The 20,682-nt window shown below is 39.9% G+C and overlaps 2 protein-coding genes and 2 long non-coding RNA genes across 5 annotated transcripts in view; 2 read left to right on the top strand and 2 right to left on the bottom strand.

The window, feature by feature from the left end:
• Positions 1 to 56: 56 nt before the first annotated feature.
• Positions 57 to 1,913, bottom strand: LOC128789675 (uncharacterized). The gene is made up of 3 exons (XR_008431497.1): positions 1,794 to 1,913; positions 1,667 to 1,718; positions 57 to 293 (listed from the first exon to the last, which is right to left on the bottom strand). It is a non-coding gene; the product is annotated as an uncharacterized LOC128789675 (long non-coding RNA).
• Positions 1,914 to 2,907: 994 nt separating this feature from the next.
• LOC128789674 (L-lactate dehydrogenase A chain) lies at positions 2,908 to 10,203 on the top strand. Of its 2 annotated transcripts, none has more exons than XM_053945843.1 (8): positions 2,908 to 3,061; positions 4,568 to 4,696; positions 5,772 to 5,889; positions 6,605 to 6,778; positions 7,564 to 7,737; positions 8,537 to 8,654; positions 9,077 to 9,200; positions 9,377 to 10,203. In XM_053945843.1, exons 2-8 carry the CDS (start codon positions 4,574 to 4,576, stop codon positions 9,539 to 9,541), a joined length of 996 nt encoding a protein of 331 aa, XP_053801818.1. In that variant the 5' UTR covers positions 2,908 to 3,061; positions 4,568 to 4,573; the 3' UTR covers positions 9,542 to 10,203. The 2 variants fall into 2 exon arrangements, with proteins under 2 accessions (XP_053801818.1, XP_053801817.1); XM_053945842.1 differs by having other exon boundaries at positions 4,565 to 4,696.
• Positions 10,204 to 10,625: 422 nt separating this feature from the next.
• The window catches only part of TSG101 (tumor susceptibility 101), a 19,164-nt gene continuing 9,107 nt past the window's right edge, over positions 10,626 to 20,682 (bottom strand). The window contains exons 6-10 of the mRNA XM_053944966.1: positions 19,301 to 19,367; positions 17,612 to 17,706; positions 12,764 to 12,966; positions 11,554 to 11,793; positions 10,626 to 10,961 (exon numbers count right to left, since the gene is read on the bottom strand). Coding sequence (XP_053800941.1) covers positions 10,872 to 10,961; positions 11,554 to 11,793; positions 12,764 to 12,966; positions 17,612 to 17,706; positions 19,301 to 19,367 — 695 coding nt within the window. The 3' untranslated portion in view covers positions 10,626 to 10,871. The remainder of the gene's footprint in view (positions 10,962 to 11,553; positions 11,794 to 12,763; positions 12,967 to 17,611; positions 17,707 to 19,300; positions 19,368 to 20,682) is intronic.
• Positions 13,847 to 20,652, top strand: LOC128789237 (uncharacterized). The gene is made up of 3 exons (XR_008431358.1): positions 13,847 to 13,950; positions 17,564 to 17,684; positions 20,491 to 20,652. It is a non-coding gene; the product is annotated as an uncharacterized LOC128789237 (long non-coding RNA).

Here is a 20,682-nt window from a genome sequence, read left to right as displayed (position 1 = left end):
TTATGTACACATGTGAGAAAAGTCAACCCATCCTTACAATCAATCACTTACAGGAAATCAAAACAGACCTGGCCTCCATCTTCCAAGTGCAAGAAAAATGCCTGTAATTTGCTCACCCCGTTCTGTTTGTGCAGTTCTGAGCCTTCTCTCATTGAAGCTCTCTGAGGCAGAAAATCAATGTCAATATACCAGATGACTGCTTTCCTCCTGAGCATCTACTGCTGATAATAAGATCACAAAGGCCACATAAAAGGAAAAATTTGGCCATCGCAGCTGCCTTCCCAGTTCTGTAACTGAGATAAATTAACATGTGAATTAGCACTGGCATATTGAAAGCTGACTCTATTTTTTAATTTAAAAAGGGCTCTAATCTGCTTATCATCATCACTGAGGACATATTGGGACCAGGACGGTCTTGAAACATCCCAGTTGTTCTTCTTTGGCCTGCTCTACTAAAAGTAGGACCCCTGGTATCTAAATAGGCACCAGAGAGATAAGGACAAGCTGATGCCTTATAGATAACAGCAATTCATTCTTGGTTCTGTTCTCAGTAACAAGGAACACAAACACAAGTGAAGGCAAGTGAAAATGTTACTGGAACTTATACTCTAAAAACCATGTCCAAGTTCATTTTGTCTGAGCCACAGGCTAAGAAGACTCTTACAATACCAATAATCTTCTCTTAGGAGCTTTGGTCTCACTGTGAGTAGTGAAATACCATTTGCTTTATATTAGTTACCAATTTTAAAATGCTTATTATTCTATTCAGCCAGTATTGGCATAGAAGCTTCCTAATCTTGCATTTAAACTCTTTAGAAGTAAAAGTTTTCATAGGAAAAAATATTTATTATTGGTCTTAATTCCTGTCAAATGTTCCTTTTCTGTCCTGCCAGATGTCTGTAACTCAAACCTGGATGATATTCAGTCCCATTTATATAGAGCCACTGTAAATACAGATTCCTGGGATGCAGAACTAAACTTCCTAATCCATCCTTGAGGCTTCTGACAGAACAAAATGCTCAGTGAACCCAGAATAATGCAGAATGACAGAACTATGTTTCCTTTTCACCCTGCATTCACGTGGCTTTGGGCAAGCTCAGCATCTACCCACACTTCCCTTCCTTAGTGACCAGTCTTCTCTGGCATGGCACATCCCACAAGCATTGCTCCTTCCTCCAGCAGCAACAAGGAACAAAGGTAAATTTAACCTTCCTTGCTGGAAGTGCTGGTCTTTATAATAAGCAGAATTTTGTATTTTTCTGTCTTATTTCATGCAAATATATGCAAATTCTATGATTCAAGATGTTTTCTCCCCAGTATTTTTTGTTTCTATTATTTTGCCAATGGGCTGTCAAACAAGTGATGTGGCTTTGGGTTACCATTGCTGTCAGATCACCCCAGAAGAAGGGAATTGTCACTGCGGTGGTGTGTGACGAGGCATGCCACAGCAAGATAAGCACCTCAAAAGGAACTCAAGCACATTCTAGGAGCTGAGGACAGATACAGCCAAAAATCAGTTAAGAGTCAGAATCCCAAAAGGAAACTAAAGTCAAAGATTGTAAGGGTACCACAACTACAATAAATTAAAAAAAAAAAATACTGTAAAAACATGAATGAGAAAATAAAGGTAACACAGCTACTCACTCAAAATGAAATTAATACTTACCTGATTTTCAGTAAGGATGAATATGATAATCCATGGGGTAAAGACAGGACGTCTAAGAGAAGGAGAAAGCAGAAATGGGTAAAAGATAATAAATGAACACAACTCACAGATGGTGAGCAAAACTCACCGAGTCTGCTGTTTTCCAGTTGGAGGAACCAAGCATTCTCAATTCCAGAACCCTGACATGCACAAATCCAAAAGATTTTAAGTAAATTTGCCTACTTGAAGGCGTTACCACAGGACCAGAGAACAGCAAGTTCTAAGAAGTAAGCCATGGCGGAAGCAGTTTGGGCCTGTGGTTTTGATGTCTGTGCAGTTCTTCAGAAAAAATTGCAAAGGAGAATCTAACTAAAAACATCTTAGTCAATGAATAATAGGGGGATAAAAGATAGCATGGATTTACTAAAATCCAGTTTTGTAGGATGACCCACAAAATAGTATAGTATAAAATTGAAACTTCAGGCATTCAGGAAATAAACTTTTAAAGAATTGGTATTGCCTTTTGTTGGGAGTCCGAGCAAGAAATAAGTGAATGGGAGAAGGATTTGGCTTTACTAACCAACCACAGGGTGACAGGAAACTGACAGCATGGTGGGACTGAAACAGACCAGTGTGAGTCCAGTCATGGAATTTCCACTAACTTCAGGAAAACATTAGTGTTGTGTTTGAGGCATCGCCGTCTGATACTCCATGCAGCAGCCCCTTTCAGGAGAAAAAGCATTTAAAAACCATTTAAATTGAGAAAGTGCCGCAGAACATACATCCCAATGACCAGGGAATTGATTGTAGGATCAGGCAGGGCTCCAAAGGTTTGGCTTATATAACCTAACACAACAAATGAGTGGGAATTGGATACGTAAATTGAAAGGGGAAGTAAACAAAAATCTATTGATTCAGATGGAAATTAGAAGCTGGTTTTCAGCCACCCGACAAGAGGCCCCATCCAGAACTATCGCCACAAACCCCTGAGGAGGAACACAGTGCTGGCCGGCACTGCCCGGCCGGGAAACAAAGGCAGGAATGCCTTGAATTCCCCACAAACCGTGCAGAGCTGGAGAGTTTGCTTTCACTCATACCGCCTAACAACAGAGAGAGTGAAATCTCCCCGGACGACATCCCTCAGACGAGCTCTGAGGGCATGCATAGTTGAGCTCCTCAGCCCCGCCCCAGCTCCCCTGCGCTCGCCTCCCTCCACCCTCCCTCCGCTTCTGCGCTCCATCTCCTTCCGCTGCTCCTTCCCCCTCCTGCCTCTCCCTCTCTCCACCCCGACGTGTCGGCGGGCACGTCCCCACCGCCGCAGCCCGCCCGCCTCACGTCAGCCGCCCGGGCCGTATTTAAAGCGGCGGCCGCCCCTTCTCTCGACCCGTCGCAGCCGCGCTTGGGTGAGGACGCTCGGTAGGTGCGATCGCCGTGCCGGGCGGGGATGGGTGCGGGAGCCGGGGGTGCAGGAATAGGGGGAGTGCGAGAAGGGGGATTGCAGGCGGTGCTGATCCCGCAAACCTCCGGGGGGACGCGGTGGAGCCGGCGGCGACAAATGGACAAAGTCCGCTGCACGCCGCCTGCTCCACTGAGTCCTCCCGGCCGTGGTGGAATCGGGCACAGCCCTGGGCCTGATTTCCACTCACAACCATCGTCCCCTCCCTCCATGCCCTTGAGCCTCCGTGGATTAACTTGCTTCCCGTAATCGGTGCGTGTGGCGCCAGGGAGTGTTCCTGCAAAGAGACTTGAGGATGGGCTTAGGGCTGCGTTTCAAATACAGCATTAGTGGACCACCTACCACTCCCCTAACTTGTTTCTTTGAGGGGTATGGCACTCTTAAAAGGAATTTTTTTTTAAGTGTGACAGACGTGCTTGAGTTGGTGGCTCTGATCAGCCTTAAAGCGCTTATAGTGCAAAGGGAGAACTTGGCACGTGGAGACTGTACTGCATGGCCACGCTCCAGGAGGCTTCTGCACAGGAAGACTGACGTACCTTGGTTGATTTTTCCTAAATATGGGCACTGCTTGCTTCCTGGCCCTCCCCTCAGCCCCAGAATTTGCAGTCCTTACCTGCTGCTCTGAGTGGCTTCTCATACTCTGAACGAGTCGCTGCCTGTTCAGCACTAGAGAGTCGTGTGGTGTCTGTACTTGTACCCGTCTGTGCAGTTGGTCTTGCCCTGGGCTCTTCAGGCTACTCCCAGTGCAGCACCATTTCCTGGGAAAGCGTGGTGGTGGCTTCCACGAGGAGACAGGAGACGGGGATGAATGCACAATCCTTTGTCATCTTTGTACCATTTTGTCACCTCCTTGGCTGTCAGAACCCAACTAACCAGGATGCTGTGCAGCTGCAGCTAAAATGTGAGGGTGGGAGAGATGGTAGCACCAGACTCCAGCCATCTTAATTCAAAACTGCAGTTTCACTTCAAAACAAATTCATGAAGTTGACGTGGAGGCTCATGCTGTGCTAAAATAGGGCTTGCTTAAGTGTTGCACAGCTTCAGCTCTGGAAAGGCTTCAGGACACAGAATAGCAGTTTTTCAGGGTAAGAGAACAGAGATTGTCAGACTGTGCTGTGCTTAGAAGTACTAAAATGGCTTCCTGTACCTAAATGTAATATGGATGGCCATTTAGAACATGCTACTGCTGCTGCTGGAGTGCCACCAGCCATGTAAAATAATCAGTGGCTCTCAGGCTGCATTTGAGGCAAAGCTAGGGTGAGCTTTAACAGAGGACTGTCATCAGTAATTCAGTTTTGCAATAATTTTGTGGCACACAGACAGTATTGCCAGACATTTTATTCATGTGTTTTGTATCCATTTTCTTATCATCCTGGAATAAAGTCTGTCTTGCTGGATACAAATATTCTGGCATCAGTAAAAGCTCCAAAGCTTGGAGAAATTATCTGTTTCTTTCCTTTCAGCAGTGTACAATGTCTCTCAAGGATCAGCTCATCCACACTGTCCACAAACAGGAGAGCCATGCGGAAAATAAGATCAGTGTTGTTGGTGTGGGTGCAGTGGGAATGGCCTGTGCCATCAGCATCCTCATGAAGGTAAGTGTCAGGCTTGGGAGGAAGCAGCAGAAAAACCCGACACCTAAAGGACGGGCAAAAAAATAGTCGCCCTTATTCGATGAACTTCTGGTTATACAATCCTTTTTTGGGCCTGAAATGAAGCAACAGTCTTCAAGCTATTGACAGAGAACAAATAGCTACAATTCTTATAGATGAAGTTTGCCTTGGGATCAGACAGAATGTCCTTTATGGAATGTACCATTAAAATGTACCATTTTAAGAGCTGCATTTACCTTTGTTGGACTTGAAGACTCCCTACTAAGTAGGAATTCTCTTAACACTTTAAATATACAAAGAGATTGAGAACTGAGGATTTGTTTTGTCTTGAGCAGACAAATGGAATAATTCTTTGCAGTGCGGTCTGGAAAAATTGGTCCATGACACTCTGAATGACTTGTCTTCTGCCTTCAGTTATCATACTGAAAATGCTGTGGTTAACATTAGGCTTGCTTTTCTTGGCTGTCAAATAGGTTGCATATGAATCGCTATTAAATTATTTGTTATTGTCCTGCTTAATTGTACTACTATTTCATGCAGAATGTGGTTATGAAAAGTATAAAGTGAACTCAAGGAAGTGGATATCCCAGTGATGCTGTTGAGCAGGACGGGAACAGAGAACTCCAGATCAGAAGGCTAAGAAAATGAGCTCTCTATTTCAAATTTACCACTCTATATATAGAGAACATTGAGAAGACTAATTTCATTGGTCGTAGAGTAAAAACATGTCACACCATTGGTGTGCAGTGAATGATGCACAGTGGCAGAGCATATTCATAAACAATGTGAATAACAAGATAGATTAGAGAATTATTTACATTCTTTCCCAACTGTTTCCCAGGCTCTTGCCTGGTTAGAAAACCTTTCTCTTTCTCTCTTACTGAGCTGAGAATATCCACATCCTAGGGGACTAATAGGACTCTGGGAAGAAGTGAAGTGTTAGAGATGATCAGAATTGTTTAAGTAGCTTTTAAAATAATTGTAACTTCACTGTTTGAAAACTGGGGGCTTTGCTGAAAGAGGCAGCAAACTCACCATTGCTCTTGGTCTCTTGTAGGACTTGGCTGATGAACTTGCCCTTGTTGATGTCGTTGAGGACAAGCTCAGAGGAGAGATGCTGGATCTCCAGCATGGCAGCCTCTTCCTTAAAACTCCAAAGATTGTCTCTGGCAAAGGCAAGTAGCTGGCTCTCATGTGCTCATTGTTTCTAAATGGAGGTAGCCGCTTCAGGTCTCACACTGGACAGCCAAGTCTAGTCACCCTAACTGTTGGGGGGAAAGCTCATGGATATAGTATTCAGCTGACATTTTAGAAGATAACTTTCTTATGACCAGTCCAGCTAGGGATTTCTTTCCAGGATTCACTACTCAGTACAGAAAGATGGATTTCTTAAGTACTTGTGCACCTTAGAGAACTTTATTTCATGACCAATTAACCCCTGAACTCATTACTGCTTAATTCTGATAACTTTTAGTGGCAGCCTTGAGTAGGGTAAAGGCTTAACCAGCTCATACCTTAATTACAGTTCCTACAGGTAGTAGGTTATGAGGGCAGAGCCTTCTTCCTCTTCTACACAGCACCTACCCTGAATGCTATCCCAATGCTATCCCCAGTCCCATTGGTGGCTGAGAAGCAAGGAGTATCACTGCCTGCAGCTGTGCGTTACAATATCAACATGCCTCAATGTGGTTACAGTGTTGTGGCAGGAGCCACAGTCATACAATGAAATACCATTTTCTATAGAGGCAAAGTCTAGGGTAACAATTACCAGGGAATTGCTACACCCTCAAACTTGAGAATTTGAAATCCCAGTACAGAAAGGAAGTGAGAACTGCTGTTCTGAACCATGTGTTGGAAGAGGTCATGTTTGACACAGCCTTTTGCCTGCAGATTACAGTGTGACTGCACACTCCAAGCTGGTCATTGTCACTGCTGGTGCCCGGCAGCAAGAAGGAGAGAGCCGCCTTAACTTGGTCCAGCGCAATGTGAATATCTTCAAATTCATCATTCCCAACGTCGTTAAATACAGTCCTGACTGCAAGCTGCTTATTGTCTCAAACCCAGGTTTGTCTTGTGTTGCCATAAGAGGATTTGGCTTAGAGAATAGTGTTTCTTCAGTAAGGTGGCATTAGTGCACAGGCTTTTAGAAAATATTTGTGCTGGGGACGAGAAGGCTCCAGGGTGACCTTGGAGAACCTTCCAGTATCTAAAGGGGTCTAAAAGAGAGGTGGACTTTTTACAAGGGCATGTAGTGATAGGACATGGGGTAACTGCTTTAACTGGAAGAGGTAGATGTAGGTTAGCTATAAGGAAGAAATTCTTTATTATGAAGGTGATGAGACACTGGAGCAGGTGGCCCAGGGAAATTCTGGATGCCCCATTCCTGGAAATGGTCACGGCCAGGTTGGATGGAGCTTTGAACAACCTGGTCTCGTGGGAAGTGTCCCTGCCCATGGCAGCGGGTTGGAGTGAAATGATCTTTAAGGTTCCTTTCAACCCAAACCATTCCATGACATCTGTATAGCAAAAAATGTCATCTTCCCTCTCCAGGCTCAGCAGTTTGGTCTTCTGAGAAATAAACTTGGGTTTTCAGACGGAGTTATCTTGAGCACAAGAGGATCACTGATAATTGCATGCATAGCATAAAGGCAGAGCCAAGAGACTGTTCAAAATAGTCATTAAACAGTCCTTATGTTAGCCCACTGCAGTGCCTGGCCATGGGCACTGCTTTGTGCTCTGTCCCATGCAACCAGCATGCAGGTAAAATGCTTACAGATGAACATAAGGTACTATCCTCATTATCAGTCTGCTCATGAGTGGCACTTGTTATGCCCCTGTTCTCCTCACAGTGGATATTTTGACCTATGTGGCCTGGAAGATCAGTGGCTTCCCCAAAAACCGTGTTATTGGTAGTGGCTGCAATCTGGACTCTGCCCGTTTCCGCCACCTCATGGGAGAAAGGCTGGGCATCCACCCCCTGAGCTGCCACGGATGGATCGTTGGAGAGCACGGAGATTCCAGTGGTAAGGGTGAAATAGGGCTGGCTGTTACATAGCACTCCCTGATGCTTTGTCTGCCAGGAACACCCTGAAAAGCTACAGCAAAACATTGCTGCTGAACCTGCACACTGCAGCACCTTAAGAATGCAAGTTCTGATTTAAGTCATTTGCTGTACAGAGTAACCCTAGATGATCTATATTTGACCTGAATGACTGTGCTTGGAAAAGGTCACTACTGTAACCTAAGCTGGCTAAACATTTCTAGGCTAGACTGTTCACGTAACTCCCAAAAAAACCCAAACTGAAGCAGCAGGAGGATAAAGTTCTCTGCAAGGGCCTCTCGAAGATCTACTGGCAGTCACTCAGCTGCCATTTCTGGCATCTCTTATTCACTGTATACAGGAATTGCAGAGGCAAGTCTGGAGGACAGGAGAAAGCACTTTTTCCTTATTTAACCTGTACTTTTGCAGGCAGCACCAGAGCAGTACTATCTGCTTCCTGACACCCACCAAAATACACTTGGAATTAATTCTTATTTTGGGAAAACTTTGCAAAATGCAGTGATTGTCATTTTAGTTCATGTTGCCCAGGTATTTCACATTAACAAAGGTGTATTCAAACTTTGTGACACCATGTATAAGTGTTGATGTGCTCCTAGGTTCTCAGCCTGCAATTTAGGTTGGCCTTAACAGTCATACTATATTTAAGATCATAGGTAAATCATAATGCTGTGCTGCAGATTAACCCAGCTAGATCTCATGTTAACTGTTAATTGGAGAAGGACTGAGTATTGTGAGATAATTAATCTATGTGCAACTCTCAGTGCCTGTCTGGAGTGGAGTGAACGTTGCTGGCGTCTCTCTGAAGGCTCTTCATCCAGACTTGGGAACTGATGGAGACAAGGAACACTGGAAGGAGGTACATAAGCAGGTTGTGGACAGGTAAATACTGGCTTGGCTTTTTTATAAATTTCAACACAAAAACAAATCATGAAGAGCTGAAAAAATCTCTGTTCTGCAGTACCCAGATCTAGAATACCTCAGTAGCCCCAAATGTCATTATGCAAACAAAATGTAACATGAAAAAATATTTTAAGGCGTCATGTAGATTTGGCAGTTAAGTTTTCATGATTAGTAAACTTTAAGTAAGAGCTTAAACTTCTAGGCTTCCAGTATAATTGTGCGGACTAGTGTAAAATGCAATAGAATTATTCACTGCTGAGTTCATTTTGGTCCTGTCAGAAAATCAGTCAAGCTTCTGTTGCCTCCAAATTGATCTGAAGACCTTCAAAAGCCTTTCTGACAAACTTAAAGCATTTAAGTTGATGGTCCTTTTTCTTTAATGAGTGTCTGTGTCTCTGCAGTGCTTATGAGGTGATCAAACTGAAGGGGTACACATCCTGGGCTATTGGCCTTTCTGTGGGAGACCTAGCTGAAAGTATTATGAAGAATTTGAGAAGAGTGCACCCCATCTCTACCATTGTTAAGGTGAGCAGCCCCTTCCTAATTTTTGTCTTACTGAGAATTAAGTATCTCTGGAATTCTGAGAAACAGTGATTGCTTTCTAGTTTAATTTCAATTAAATTTGGTTTCCTGATAAGATATTCTATGAAATATGCAGACATACATCAATTCCAGCCTAAAAATCCTTATGTACTTTTCAGGGCTTGCATGGAATAAAAGAAGATGTCTTCCTAAGTGTTCCTTGTGTACTGGGCAGTAATGGCATCACTGATGTAGTAAAGATGATCCTAAAACCTGAGGAAGAGGACAAACTAAGGAAGAGTGCAGACACACTGTGGGCAATCCAGAAGGAACTGCAGTTTTAAACCTGCCCAAGCAGGTTTTGGGTCTTAGCAGTTTAACAGGTTTAGTGGTTTGTCTTACATTGCACTTTCCAAGTAAGTTAAATCTTTCAATGTATTATCTCAACTAGAACACACAAAAAGCTCAAATCTGAACAATGGAGTTTCCTGAGGGTAGCATTAGGAAACTAATCTAGGGTTTTCCCTGTTCACAGATACCCATGTTCTTAGCTGGAGCTAGATTACCTAGTCAGTCTTGTTCAGTGAAGTGGTATGACAGAAATCCAGCATTCAAAGCAGCACTGCCTAAACAACCCTTTGCCTTTTCCTCATCTTGTTTCATGTTGGTTCAAAGGAATAAGGAGTAAGTAACTGCTATACAATGTGAAACCAAAGACATTTCTTGAAGTTAGGGATTAGCAAGCCAATTGACCAACCTTCTCTGCCAGCTGAATTGCTTAAATATTTCACTGTTGACAGGTCCAAGTGTATTTTCCTAACACTGCTTTGGAATTTTTGTGGGTATTTTTTTCTTAGAGAACCTTATTTTGTGTACTGTGTCAGTCTAGTTGTAAGTTCTGTCTCCAGAGCATGTTTAAAAAAATGTTAAGGTTTCTATGTGCAACAAGACAGTGACTGTCCAACTGTAGTACCAACTACAACACCAAATAAACCACAAACTGTTATTTCTGTCTCCTTGTTTTTCTTAATAGGGCTTTGTCTCCACATGCAGTTCTACTTCCGCCCACAATTCTATTTTTCAAATCACACTAACTCAAGCATCACCTGTGTAATCATGTTATGTGTACAGCTGTGCTGGAGGCTTCAGGTAGTTACGTATTTATGGAAGTCTCACCCAGGTTTTTAAAATAGTCTCCAACCTCTTCAGAGCCAGCAGTAACATGAAAAGCCTTTAGACAAAGGCTCAGTCTTAAGCTATGCTGGTTATGGTGCTGAGACCAAGAACCTTTTGAGTTTTCAGTTTTTGCTGGTCATAATAAATGTGATTTTTTCCAGTTTGGCACAACATCTTCCAAATCTCATAAGTAAAGTGAAAGCATGGTTAAGCTGACACTGCATATCTGAAAACAAAGCATATCATACACAGTTCTGTAGAGGAAGAAAATATGCAACAAGTTTTATTCAGCATTAAGTCCACCAGCACAAAGATTACAGGAGATAGAAAGTGCATTAATAAAAGCTAGTCTTTACCAAAAAGAAAATATATTATTGATTCAAAATATCTTACACTTGGATGATGTAATAACTTACTCAGGGCACCTACTGATTAAGAGAAAGATCAAGAGAATGCTGCTTCACAAGGAAATCTTAGCTTCCTAGCTAGTCTGGGAATTCAGTAGAGATCACTGAGTCCAGCAGTCTTCCTTGCTTTTTGCATCAATGCCCTCAGCTGGAACTGCTTGCGAGACAGGAGACGTACATGCTACAGAAAGAAAAACAAGAGCTGGCTATCCATAAAGTTCTGATGAAAACTTAATGCTGCCATACAAATGTATTCTGTGACCCAAATGGGATGTCAGTTTTTTGGAAACACTAAATTCATTATTCTACTAAATGTCATTTTCTTGGCTTAAAATGACTGGCAGGTGGCTATCAAATACAATAACTACAGTCTGTTTGTTGGGATTTTTAATTATTAACGAATTCATTTAATAATAATTATTATTATTATTAATTATCAACTACACACAATTCTTATCAAAGTAATAATATGGTCTCCATAAGGTGAAATCAGACTAATGCACTTACCATGGGGCAGAGAATGTTCTAAAAACAAACAGAACTAGCACGGTCTACACAAGAAGGAAACAATATGACTTTGTATCTATATTGCTTTTAAAATTGGTCTTTAAATTCTGAAATAATTTTCTAAAACTTATGCATGAATGTATAAATATTCCTGTTCCTACAGGAACCTCTTCTGTGAAGAGATCATGAACATTAGTAAGCTGACCAAAGAGTCCAATGTAAACACATTTAAAATGCACATCTTAAAAACATCCCAAGAAACCTACCTTTAAAAAGACATCTAAATCTATCACTCCACGTCTCAGTGCTTCCCCAAGGTAGAAAATGGTGTCTTCAATTGCATTTTCCTCTGCATATAAGTTCAGGATCTGCTTATAAAGTGGTGCTGTAGGAATTATAACTTCATCGATGTCATTATTTTCTGACTGACTTTCCATTTTCTCTAAGGCAGAACTGAGCTCTTCATCCTTTTTCTTGAGAAGTTCAATGTTCTTGTCAACTTCAGCCTAAAAACAATTAAGATATTTATCATCTTGTGATACAACTGTCTAGATGAAAGATTTTTAGACATACCAGTTCATTCTGTACTTCGTTGCTTATCTTTACTATGATTTTTACAGAAGAAAGTACTATCAATCTGTAGATTTCAGATTCTTTTAAAAAAGTAAAATCTGCTTTAGATCATGTCAATCCAATACCCATTTATAACTGTAGAGAAGGCATGCCAACACTCCAAGTATTTCCGAGTTGCCACATTAGGAAAAATAACCATTTAAACTAGCAAAAGATAGTTTAGCTAGTTTAAACTTTCCTTTTACAAAAAGGAAAGCCAAAGTAATTATTTTCTTTAGAATGCGGTATTCCACAGTTCTCTAGTCCAATTATTAACTTCTATTAATTTTTTAAACCGCATCTGAACACTGAGCTGGTTTCAGAAACTGTTCATCAATCCCAAAATCTTTCTCCCAAACAGCAGTGCAAGGAGCAGATGGACTAAGCAGAATATGCCTTAATGAAAAACTGCAGGAATTTCTGAGCTTACTGTGAGTAGGAGAGACTTCTGGGAAAGGAAAAGTTATACAAGGAGGCTATGACCAAAATCAGTGTTCTCTGCACTATGACACTGAAAAGTTCTCCAGTACTGCAGTTATACATTATTATCAAGAAACTGAGATGCAAATATGAAATAATCTCACACCACTAACATCTTTCACAGGAAGAATGGGGAAAAATAACACTGTTCCTCTACTACTGAGCAATGACATATGTAAGACACTTGCAAGACACTGCATCTCGTAGTCACTGTTATTTCCAACTTGCTTCAGTCTGAGCACAAGCCCCTAGCTGCAGAAGAGGGAAAATACAATGCACTGGAAGCTTTGTTTTTTTCTATCACGCTTAATGATTAATTAATCACAGGCTTCTGTTCACTATTAGGAATACTCAGGTGGGGAGCAGTAGCTCCTCTCAGCTTACCACTTCCTGATCCAGGCGAGTCACCATCTCTTCCAGTTTCTGGTGCCCTTTCTTCAGGTCCTCTTCTGTGCGTTTCAAGGCGTTGAGCTCGGCCTGTGCACGATCCATCTCCTCCTTCATCCGCCACCTCAGCTTGTCACTGACGGCTGAGATGAGAGAAGCGCGGATGGTGTCCTCGCTGATGGTGCCATCTCTGCTGGGTCCTGCACAAGGACGTTTCAGAAGCTTAAGATTAATGCTGGGCTCCACTGGCTGCAGTATACAGCCAGCTGAAATAGCAAGTGGCCAAGCTGCTCTATGTACTTCAGCAGTGTGAGACATGAAAATAAGCTGCTCTCCATAATAATTTTCAGAAGCAGCAAAGATCACAGTGAGATGTTAGGATGGACACAAGTAAATTTAAGAGTATGCATCGATTTATTCACTTCACTATTCCCATATCCACACTCTTTTTTTATTTTAAAAATGAGGTGGCCATTTCCTCTAAAGTCCATAAATGTTAATAGTCCAAGACCTTTTAAAGAAGAACAAGAGTTAATGGCTGATGTATTCAACCACAATTAATGTAATAGCTAGCTCAACACAATGAATTTACCTACTAGAGGTATTAGTTCAGGGTTTGTTGTTGTGGGTTTTTTTTTTTTTTTTTTAATTTAAATTGGCTAGCCTGGTAAGGAACATTTTAAATTAGTAAAGACAAAGGGAGAGTTATAGTGACCACCCATGCAGCTCAAGTGGGGATATTCCCAGGAAGGGCATGCAGCCCAGGTTCTCATGGGGAACCACCCTGATACCTGCTAGAGGGACAACACAGCCAGGAACAAAAAATTCAGGAGACTCCTGGAAAGCACTGACAATAACTTTCTGATACAGATGCAGCCAATGAAGAAGGATGTGCTGCCGGACCCTGTAGAACTAACAAGGGATGCCTGGTTGGACATGTGAAGGTTGGAACAGCCTTGGCTACAGTGACTGTGACATCATGGAGTTCTGCATCCCACAAGAAGAAAGCAGGGCATTGAATAAGATCATATCTCTGGACTTCATGAGAGCTAACTTAGGCCTCTTCACAGACCTTCTTGGAAGAATTCCATGGGAATTTAACATAGAAGGAAGAGGGGTCCAAGAGAGCAGGTGAATATTCAAGGATCACTTCCTCCAGGCTCAAGAACAGTACATCCCTATAGGTAAGTGAGCAGAAGGGGCAGCAGACCCGAAAATGCTTTGGCACATCAGCCTTTAAAGTACAATTTCAAGAATCTGTCACAAACACAGACAGATGTCTTTAAATGGAAAAGCAACTACTTTGTGTCTGTCACAAGAAGTGCAATATGTCTCTAGACTAGGAAACTCAGAGTGCTCTAGCAAATATAAGTGGCTACTGGTGATATTAATCACAAACCACTTCAATTATTCTGTGGGAATAACTAGAGGGTCACAGTTTCCCAGGCTTGTGCTTCCCATCTTCTAGATCAGTGAAATTTCAACTGGATTATAACAACACAGCAGCTTTTGTGCCTAAACTTCATAACTGCTATGAATGAAACACGGAGAGATTTGAAGCTCTATAACTGCAAAGAAAATAAGCAAGAAGAATTTTTACCAGAGTATCTTTTTATCCAGAGACACAGCTATCAATACCCTGAAGCTGTTACAGCATTATGCATGTCACATTTTCCAGTGCCCTAGATTTCAAAAAACAACAAAATGAAAAAATACTCATCACTGCTCACGTGAATCTTGTATAATTGAGTACTTTTTTTTTTTTTACTTCTCATATCAAATAAGACTGCATAAAATTGTATCTCTTCCCTATGTTTTTTACTCTGTTTCTGTCCACAAAACCTACACCAAGCCACATGGGTGGAAAAAATAAAGCTATGCAAATGAATGACAGGAACTACAGGAAGAAGCACATCATGCTTACTAATCCATTAAAGCCTTCTAAAATACAGAAAACATAAATTTTGATCATTACTAGTGAGAGCACTTTGCATACATATAAGTTACACCAGAATATGTGTACTTTTAAAAAAATATTAGCAAATTACCACTGAAAAATTAAGAGACTGAATTATTAAACAACTGGTGCAAAGACAGCTTTAAGAAAATATGAATGTTCCAATGCTTTATCTGATTTACAGTTCTGGCCTAAAAAATTCACCCTGTTGCCAGTCAACAAGATAATTTAATTTGGTTAACTTCTAGAGCCAGCAACAGAAGTTGTCAAATAGCACCATATATCTAAACCCAGAAATCCATAATTGCTGCTTCTTATGAAAAGGAGAAAAGAACAAGAGCACTTTCTACACTGAGAAGTAAAACTTAAACCAAGTCAGTCAAACTATCTAAGACAGAGCTTATTCACAGTACACGACTTCCTAATTAAGGCAGACAATTGTTCCCAATCAAAAAGGCCTGATTTCCCTTCAAAAAACAGCATTAGCACGATTTTAGTTACTGTTTGCTTTACATAATGAATTACACTCTAACACAAATTCAGAATCAGCCAGAACCAGTAAAACTAACACTTACTTTCTTTTCCCCTGGCATCCCTCACTCTGGGAGTTTTTATGCACGGCTCACTTTAAGAGTAAAGTAGGACAGGGGAAAAAAAATATAAAATCACAATACGTCTAACACAATGAAAGTTCACACAGAAATGCCACCAGGTAGGGTAGAAGTCTTTGAACATAAAAAGCATCATTTTAATACAGCTCAATCAATGTATCTTCTTACAGAGCTTGAACACATAGCATCTTCTGTCACTTCCATAATTAGCCCAGCTTGGGGAAGATTTCATGGCACATGGTCATTAAATCAACAGAACTCTGAAACCTTTAACCTTTACTAGACAGAGTCTGGTTTCAGAAGTGACCTTACAGAATCATCAAACCAGTAACTGCATCAGAAAAGTAATTAATGGCAGATGACTGAACAGAAAGAAAAAGTCTAAAGGACTATTTGAAAAACCAGTGATTGTGAAAAACTTGAACTACTTTGCATGAACTCTTTCATTCAATTCAAACTAGGTTCACTATAGGAAACATACTACCATCACCAACACAAAACTCTGAAGCTGTAACAACTGATATGCTCCTAAATAAACTATCACAATAAACCACAGCCAAACAAAAACTGTCCAGGAAAGGAAAAAGGAACATTTCCGTTCAAAGGAAAAAAACAATACTGGACTGTAAAAAACACCCAACAAAACAAACAACAAAACCACCTCACAATATTTTAAGTGTAGGGGATGATCAAAGAGATGTGTTTGCATTTCATCTGGCACAAGAGATAAGCCATGTAACCAGGTGTAGGGCTTTTACCAGGCTGCAGCAAACGAGTCAGCGTAATGTTAAATTGTCACTATGAAACCTGGCATTACATTACAACATGGAATCACAAATGATCTAACTCAGGACTGGAAGAGTCTTCCACCTTTGCCAGATACTGCACCTCTATTCATCTTCAGTGGGGATGAAAATGAGGGAAAGAAATTAAATAGAATATATTTCTATTTTAAATTAACATTCTGCTACATAAAGGCAAAACTGTTTGAGAAAGACTGCAGAAAGCCAAGTTTGCCTAGAAAGGTTATCAGCTCCCTACAGGAGAGCCAGTGGAGACCATTAATTCCCCAGGACACAAGTGCAGCCCCACAACATCAAGCACTGTTTGAGGTACTTGAGTGGGACAGCAGCTTCCTTGCACTCTGCATGGCAGGCTCACATCACTTCAGAGTGGAGGGGACCACTGAAGCAGCCAAGAACTTTCAGAAAATGCTTTCTTAATTGAAAAGGCTGAAAGAACTTGGACACAAAGGACAGGATCAGGCACAAGAAAAATACAACATACAACTTACGGCTGTTTTCAAATTCTGTAGTAACAGAACTCCTCAGATATTTTAGTAAAAGTAAAGTAGAAGCATCTCTCTTCCCTTGCCTTGTCCCCATATATGTGAAGAAAAATCACAAAATACACACAGTTCTGGAAAGACATTCTATGACTCTAACCCAGGCCATTCCATAAATAACTGAGTTCACACATTAGATGAAGAACCTATGGATGCACTTCTAAATTTTGGGACTTAAGAGTCTATAATAAATTGCTAATGTGAACATCACAACAGAATCCACACCCTCACCATATAACTGTGCCAAAAGGACTATCAGCCAGCTGGAAAGTTACTGTATCAGCTTCCCACTTAACTAGGTGACATCTATCACTGGTTCCCAGTCTTGTACACATACACTGAAAGTGAGAGGCAAGGTGGAAAGCAAGGGCCACAGAGCAGCAGACTTGGAAAAGACACAGGTCAACACCCTAAATGCTGATGCTGAAAGGGAACAAAGGAGGAAGTGACAAGTAGAGATCAATAAAAAGCAACAGGGAAGAGGCTGGAGAAGAAACTCACTAAAAATGAAGCTCATTCCGAACTGCTACTTTAGAAAGCTACTATTTTGGGAGGAAAGAAAGTATAAATAGAGTCCATTAGATGTTTAAATGATGACAAAAGTATTTTTCTAAACCATGAACAGAGCAGTGCAGACAATCAAAAGTCACTTACAGTTAAAGGGTGAGGAAAACCCCATGTAGTTACATGCACTGCTCTTCAAAATATTCACAAAGCACACACGAGGTATTGCATAAGCCCAGGAATTCACTAAATTCCTGAATTAAGCTGAATAAAATGTATTTTTTCTTCCTTTGAATAAATTTTAATTAAAAATCAATACTTTAGAAGTTCAGAGTAAGAACAACACGTTCTTTTTTCCATTTTATTTCTTTACATATCAGTTATAGAGAGAAGCTTTACTTCAGAGAAACCCCTTCCAAGGTACTCACCAACAGTGGTGACAGGAGGCTGAGAAGGGTAGTACTGCACACTAGTGGTTGCTGGAAAGGGAACACCACCTGGGTAAGGATAGTTTGGGAAGCTGCTTTGACAAAGAAAGATATGCTAATGTTATGCAACTATTAGTAAAATATCATCCACCTAGATTATCTTTATTGCCACCATGTTAAACAGTCATTTGCATAATAGAATGTTAAATTGCAGGCCTTTTTCCTGTTCACATGAACAATTTTCACAACTGGTATTTCTGATAGTATTTAAGATACCATTTTATCTGAAACCCTATCTAATTATTGCCTGGTCAACATTTGGATAATAAATTCTCCTGAATATCTTAGTTTTTCTATATGAAATCCCACAAGTATCCAAAAGAAATTATTCTAGCTACAAACTCCCACACAACAATTTCAAATTAATAATTTTTAATATGAGAACAGTTAAGAAGATGACTGATGAACTGCTTTATGCAAACCTAAAAATGCTGTGCAAAATACGCTTGCAAGGTGAAACCTACTCCCCTAGAAATTCTCAGTCCTGCTCTGATGGATAAGAAAGCAAAAGTATTCATTTGCTCACTGAAACAATTATGAGATGACATGCGACAGTCTACAATACCTTTCTAAAATACATTTGCTATCAACTAAAACAAGGACACAAATTAGTCAGTACTAGACTGAGAAACACCTGCATGCAGCAGAGTATTAACTATAGTAATAATTAAACAAAGCTGTCCAAAACCCCCTGCAAAATATAAAATAAGCATGTTCTGTCTCTCCTCAGGCAACTGCAAATTTACTAGTTCTTAAAACCTTCCTATTAATTAATAAAATATATGTTTTAAAAACAGTTATTCTATTACTTTTGTACAAACTTTAAGAGTGCATTAAACAAACATATTTAGGAAAAAAAACATGCTGTAAGAACTTTAAAAAATTCTAACTTTTATCCTCTTAAAACATAACACTCCCCTGCCCCGGCAATCCTCAGAGGTTTTTACATTTTAAATGTCTTTTTAAAAATAAAAATGCTCCATATTACACCAAAATCTCATATGCCCCTACCACAAAATCAGGACATAAGGATATTAATAATAAAACCAATTAATTATGATGTTAAAAATGTAAGTACACACTAGGAGGCAGTAGTCAACATCTCATTATTTACTAAGACAGACCTATAAGTCTTCTGGAAATGCTTTATTCCTAACTATAACATAGAAAAAATCCTGGTTAATATTAATAATAAGCTTTTGAAGTAACCTTGAGTTCTTCAAATTCCCTTAGAGTGCTCTGAGTCCACATTTACACTGGAGTCAAGGTTTGTATAAACCCAGCAAAAATTTGTTCAATTTTTGAGATGATAATAAAATCTTGACTTTTAGGGGTACACTTCTTTCTATGGCATGTAAAATATAAATATATAAAAATATATGAGTGAAGAGAGGTAATAGCTTGGAGTTAGGTAATTTCAAAATCTATTTATCACACCCGTATATATTTTATTTGAAGCAACTAAGCAAGCTAGACCTTCCTCCAATTTTGGCTAATGACAAGAATTCAGCCCTCACTTTTAACAAACCCTGCTAACATGAATAATTATACCACAAATGCACCATAAGAAAATACTATTCAGTGAAATTCTCTATCAGGAAAATGATGACAGTTTAAAGAGGCTAATACCTTGGGTTTGGAGTGCTTGATGTTGGATAGGGAGATATTCCACCTGGAATTCCTGGTGCATAGGAAGCTAAATAAAACAATAAATTTGTATATTTTTACATTTCAGAAGTTAAAACCCTCAGTATAAAGAAGGTGTTCCTCATACATAAAAATAACCCTATTATAATACTGATTTTTTTTCTTAATCATTACTTTAATTACTGCATGGATAAAAATAGGAATTGATTTAAAAATCCATAGCAAATAGGTATACTAAGGAAAAAAAAAAAAGAATCTGCAGCTAGGGTACTCAGAAAAAAGCCCCACAACATGGTATTAAAGATGACCTACCTGAAGAGCTGTCTCCATTTTTTATGTAATAGCTGAAAAAAGAATTTAAACTTTCTAGCCAATGATGTCTATTCACTAAATAACAAGTGCATAATTTAAGTACCTTCAGAGTAGTTGATTAGCTGTTTAATGATCCAACCATGTCCTTATTGAGTAATTTCTGCTATTTAGAAGTTGTATTTAAAAATTTGTTATCAGCACATATAAATGTCTAAATCATCTTAGCAAGTTTAAGATTTTTCTTGAGAAGATGACAAAATTATGTTTTGGGTATATTTATCCCACATTTCTAACAATTTTAGGAATAATCAAATACCTTTTTTTTACGAGAGCTATTAAGAGTGGAGCTATTTCCACTCTTCAATGCTTTCAAATGATTAAAATTTTTGTCAAAGGACTTGATTTCTTCTTAAACAATGTATCTATAATGCGGAAAAACCCAAACCCTAAATGTCTGTAAAATAAGGAAAGTCTGATTACACTAGTAAAACTAAGTAACTATTAATAATTTCAAAACCCTGAAACATTTTCACTAGAATTACCTGTAATTTTATAAAATAATTCATAGTACTTCAGCTCAATTCCATTCAAAATAGTAATTCAAAGCACTTCAGCTTTGAGTGACTACAAGAGCAATCAAATATGGTTCATTGCAGGCTTGTCCTCAAGGCACAAGTCACAGCCTCTGCTAAAACTACACTTATACTGACTCCCACTGTTCCTGGAAAATCAGGACAATCCAATCCTCTGGTGCTCTCACAAGCAGGCTAGCCACAGATAAGCTGAAAAGTCCCAAACACCTGGCTTTAGCCAATTATTCCTAATGGTCCCATTTATGTTTGCTACCCATTTTCTCACAGGTTCAGGACCTAAAACCTTGCTAAAAATGGGTTCTGCTGGAAATGGCAATGAATAGCACTTCAGCTTTTCAAATGTAACACTGTGATCAAGTAAAAGCCATATTTCAATAGAAAATGGACACAGCCTTAAAAATCTGGCAAAAATAAATAACCCCAAATACAGCTACTGTACCATTAAATTCATGTGGAACT

The sequence above is a fragment of the Vidua chalybeata genome, chromosome 6, assembly GCF_026979565.1.
Source record: "Vidua chalybeata isolate OUT-0048 chromosome 6, bVidCha1 merged haplotype, whole genome shotgun sequence".
NCBI classification, from domain to species: domain Eukaryota; kingdom Metazoa; phylum Chordata; class Aves; order Passeriformes; family Viduidae; genus Vidua; species Vidua chalybeata.
The sequence above is the reverse complement of the archived record's forward strand: the minus strand, read 5'-3'. Positions and strand labels throughout refer to the sequence as shown.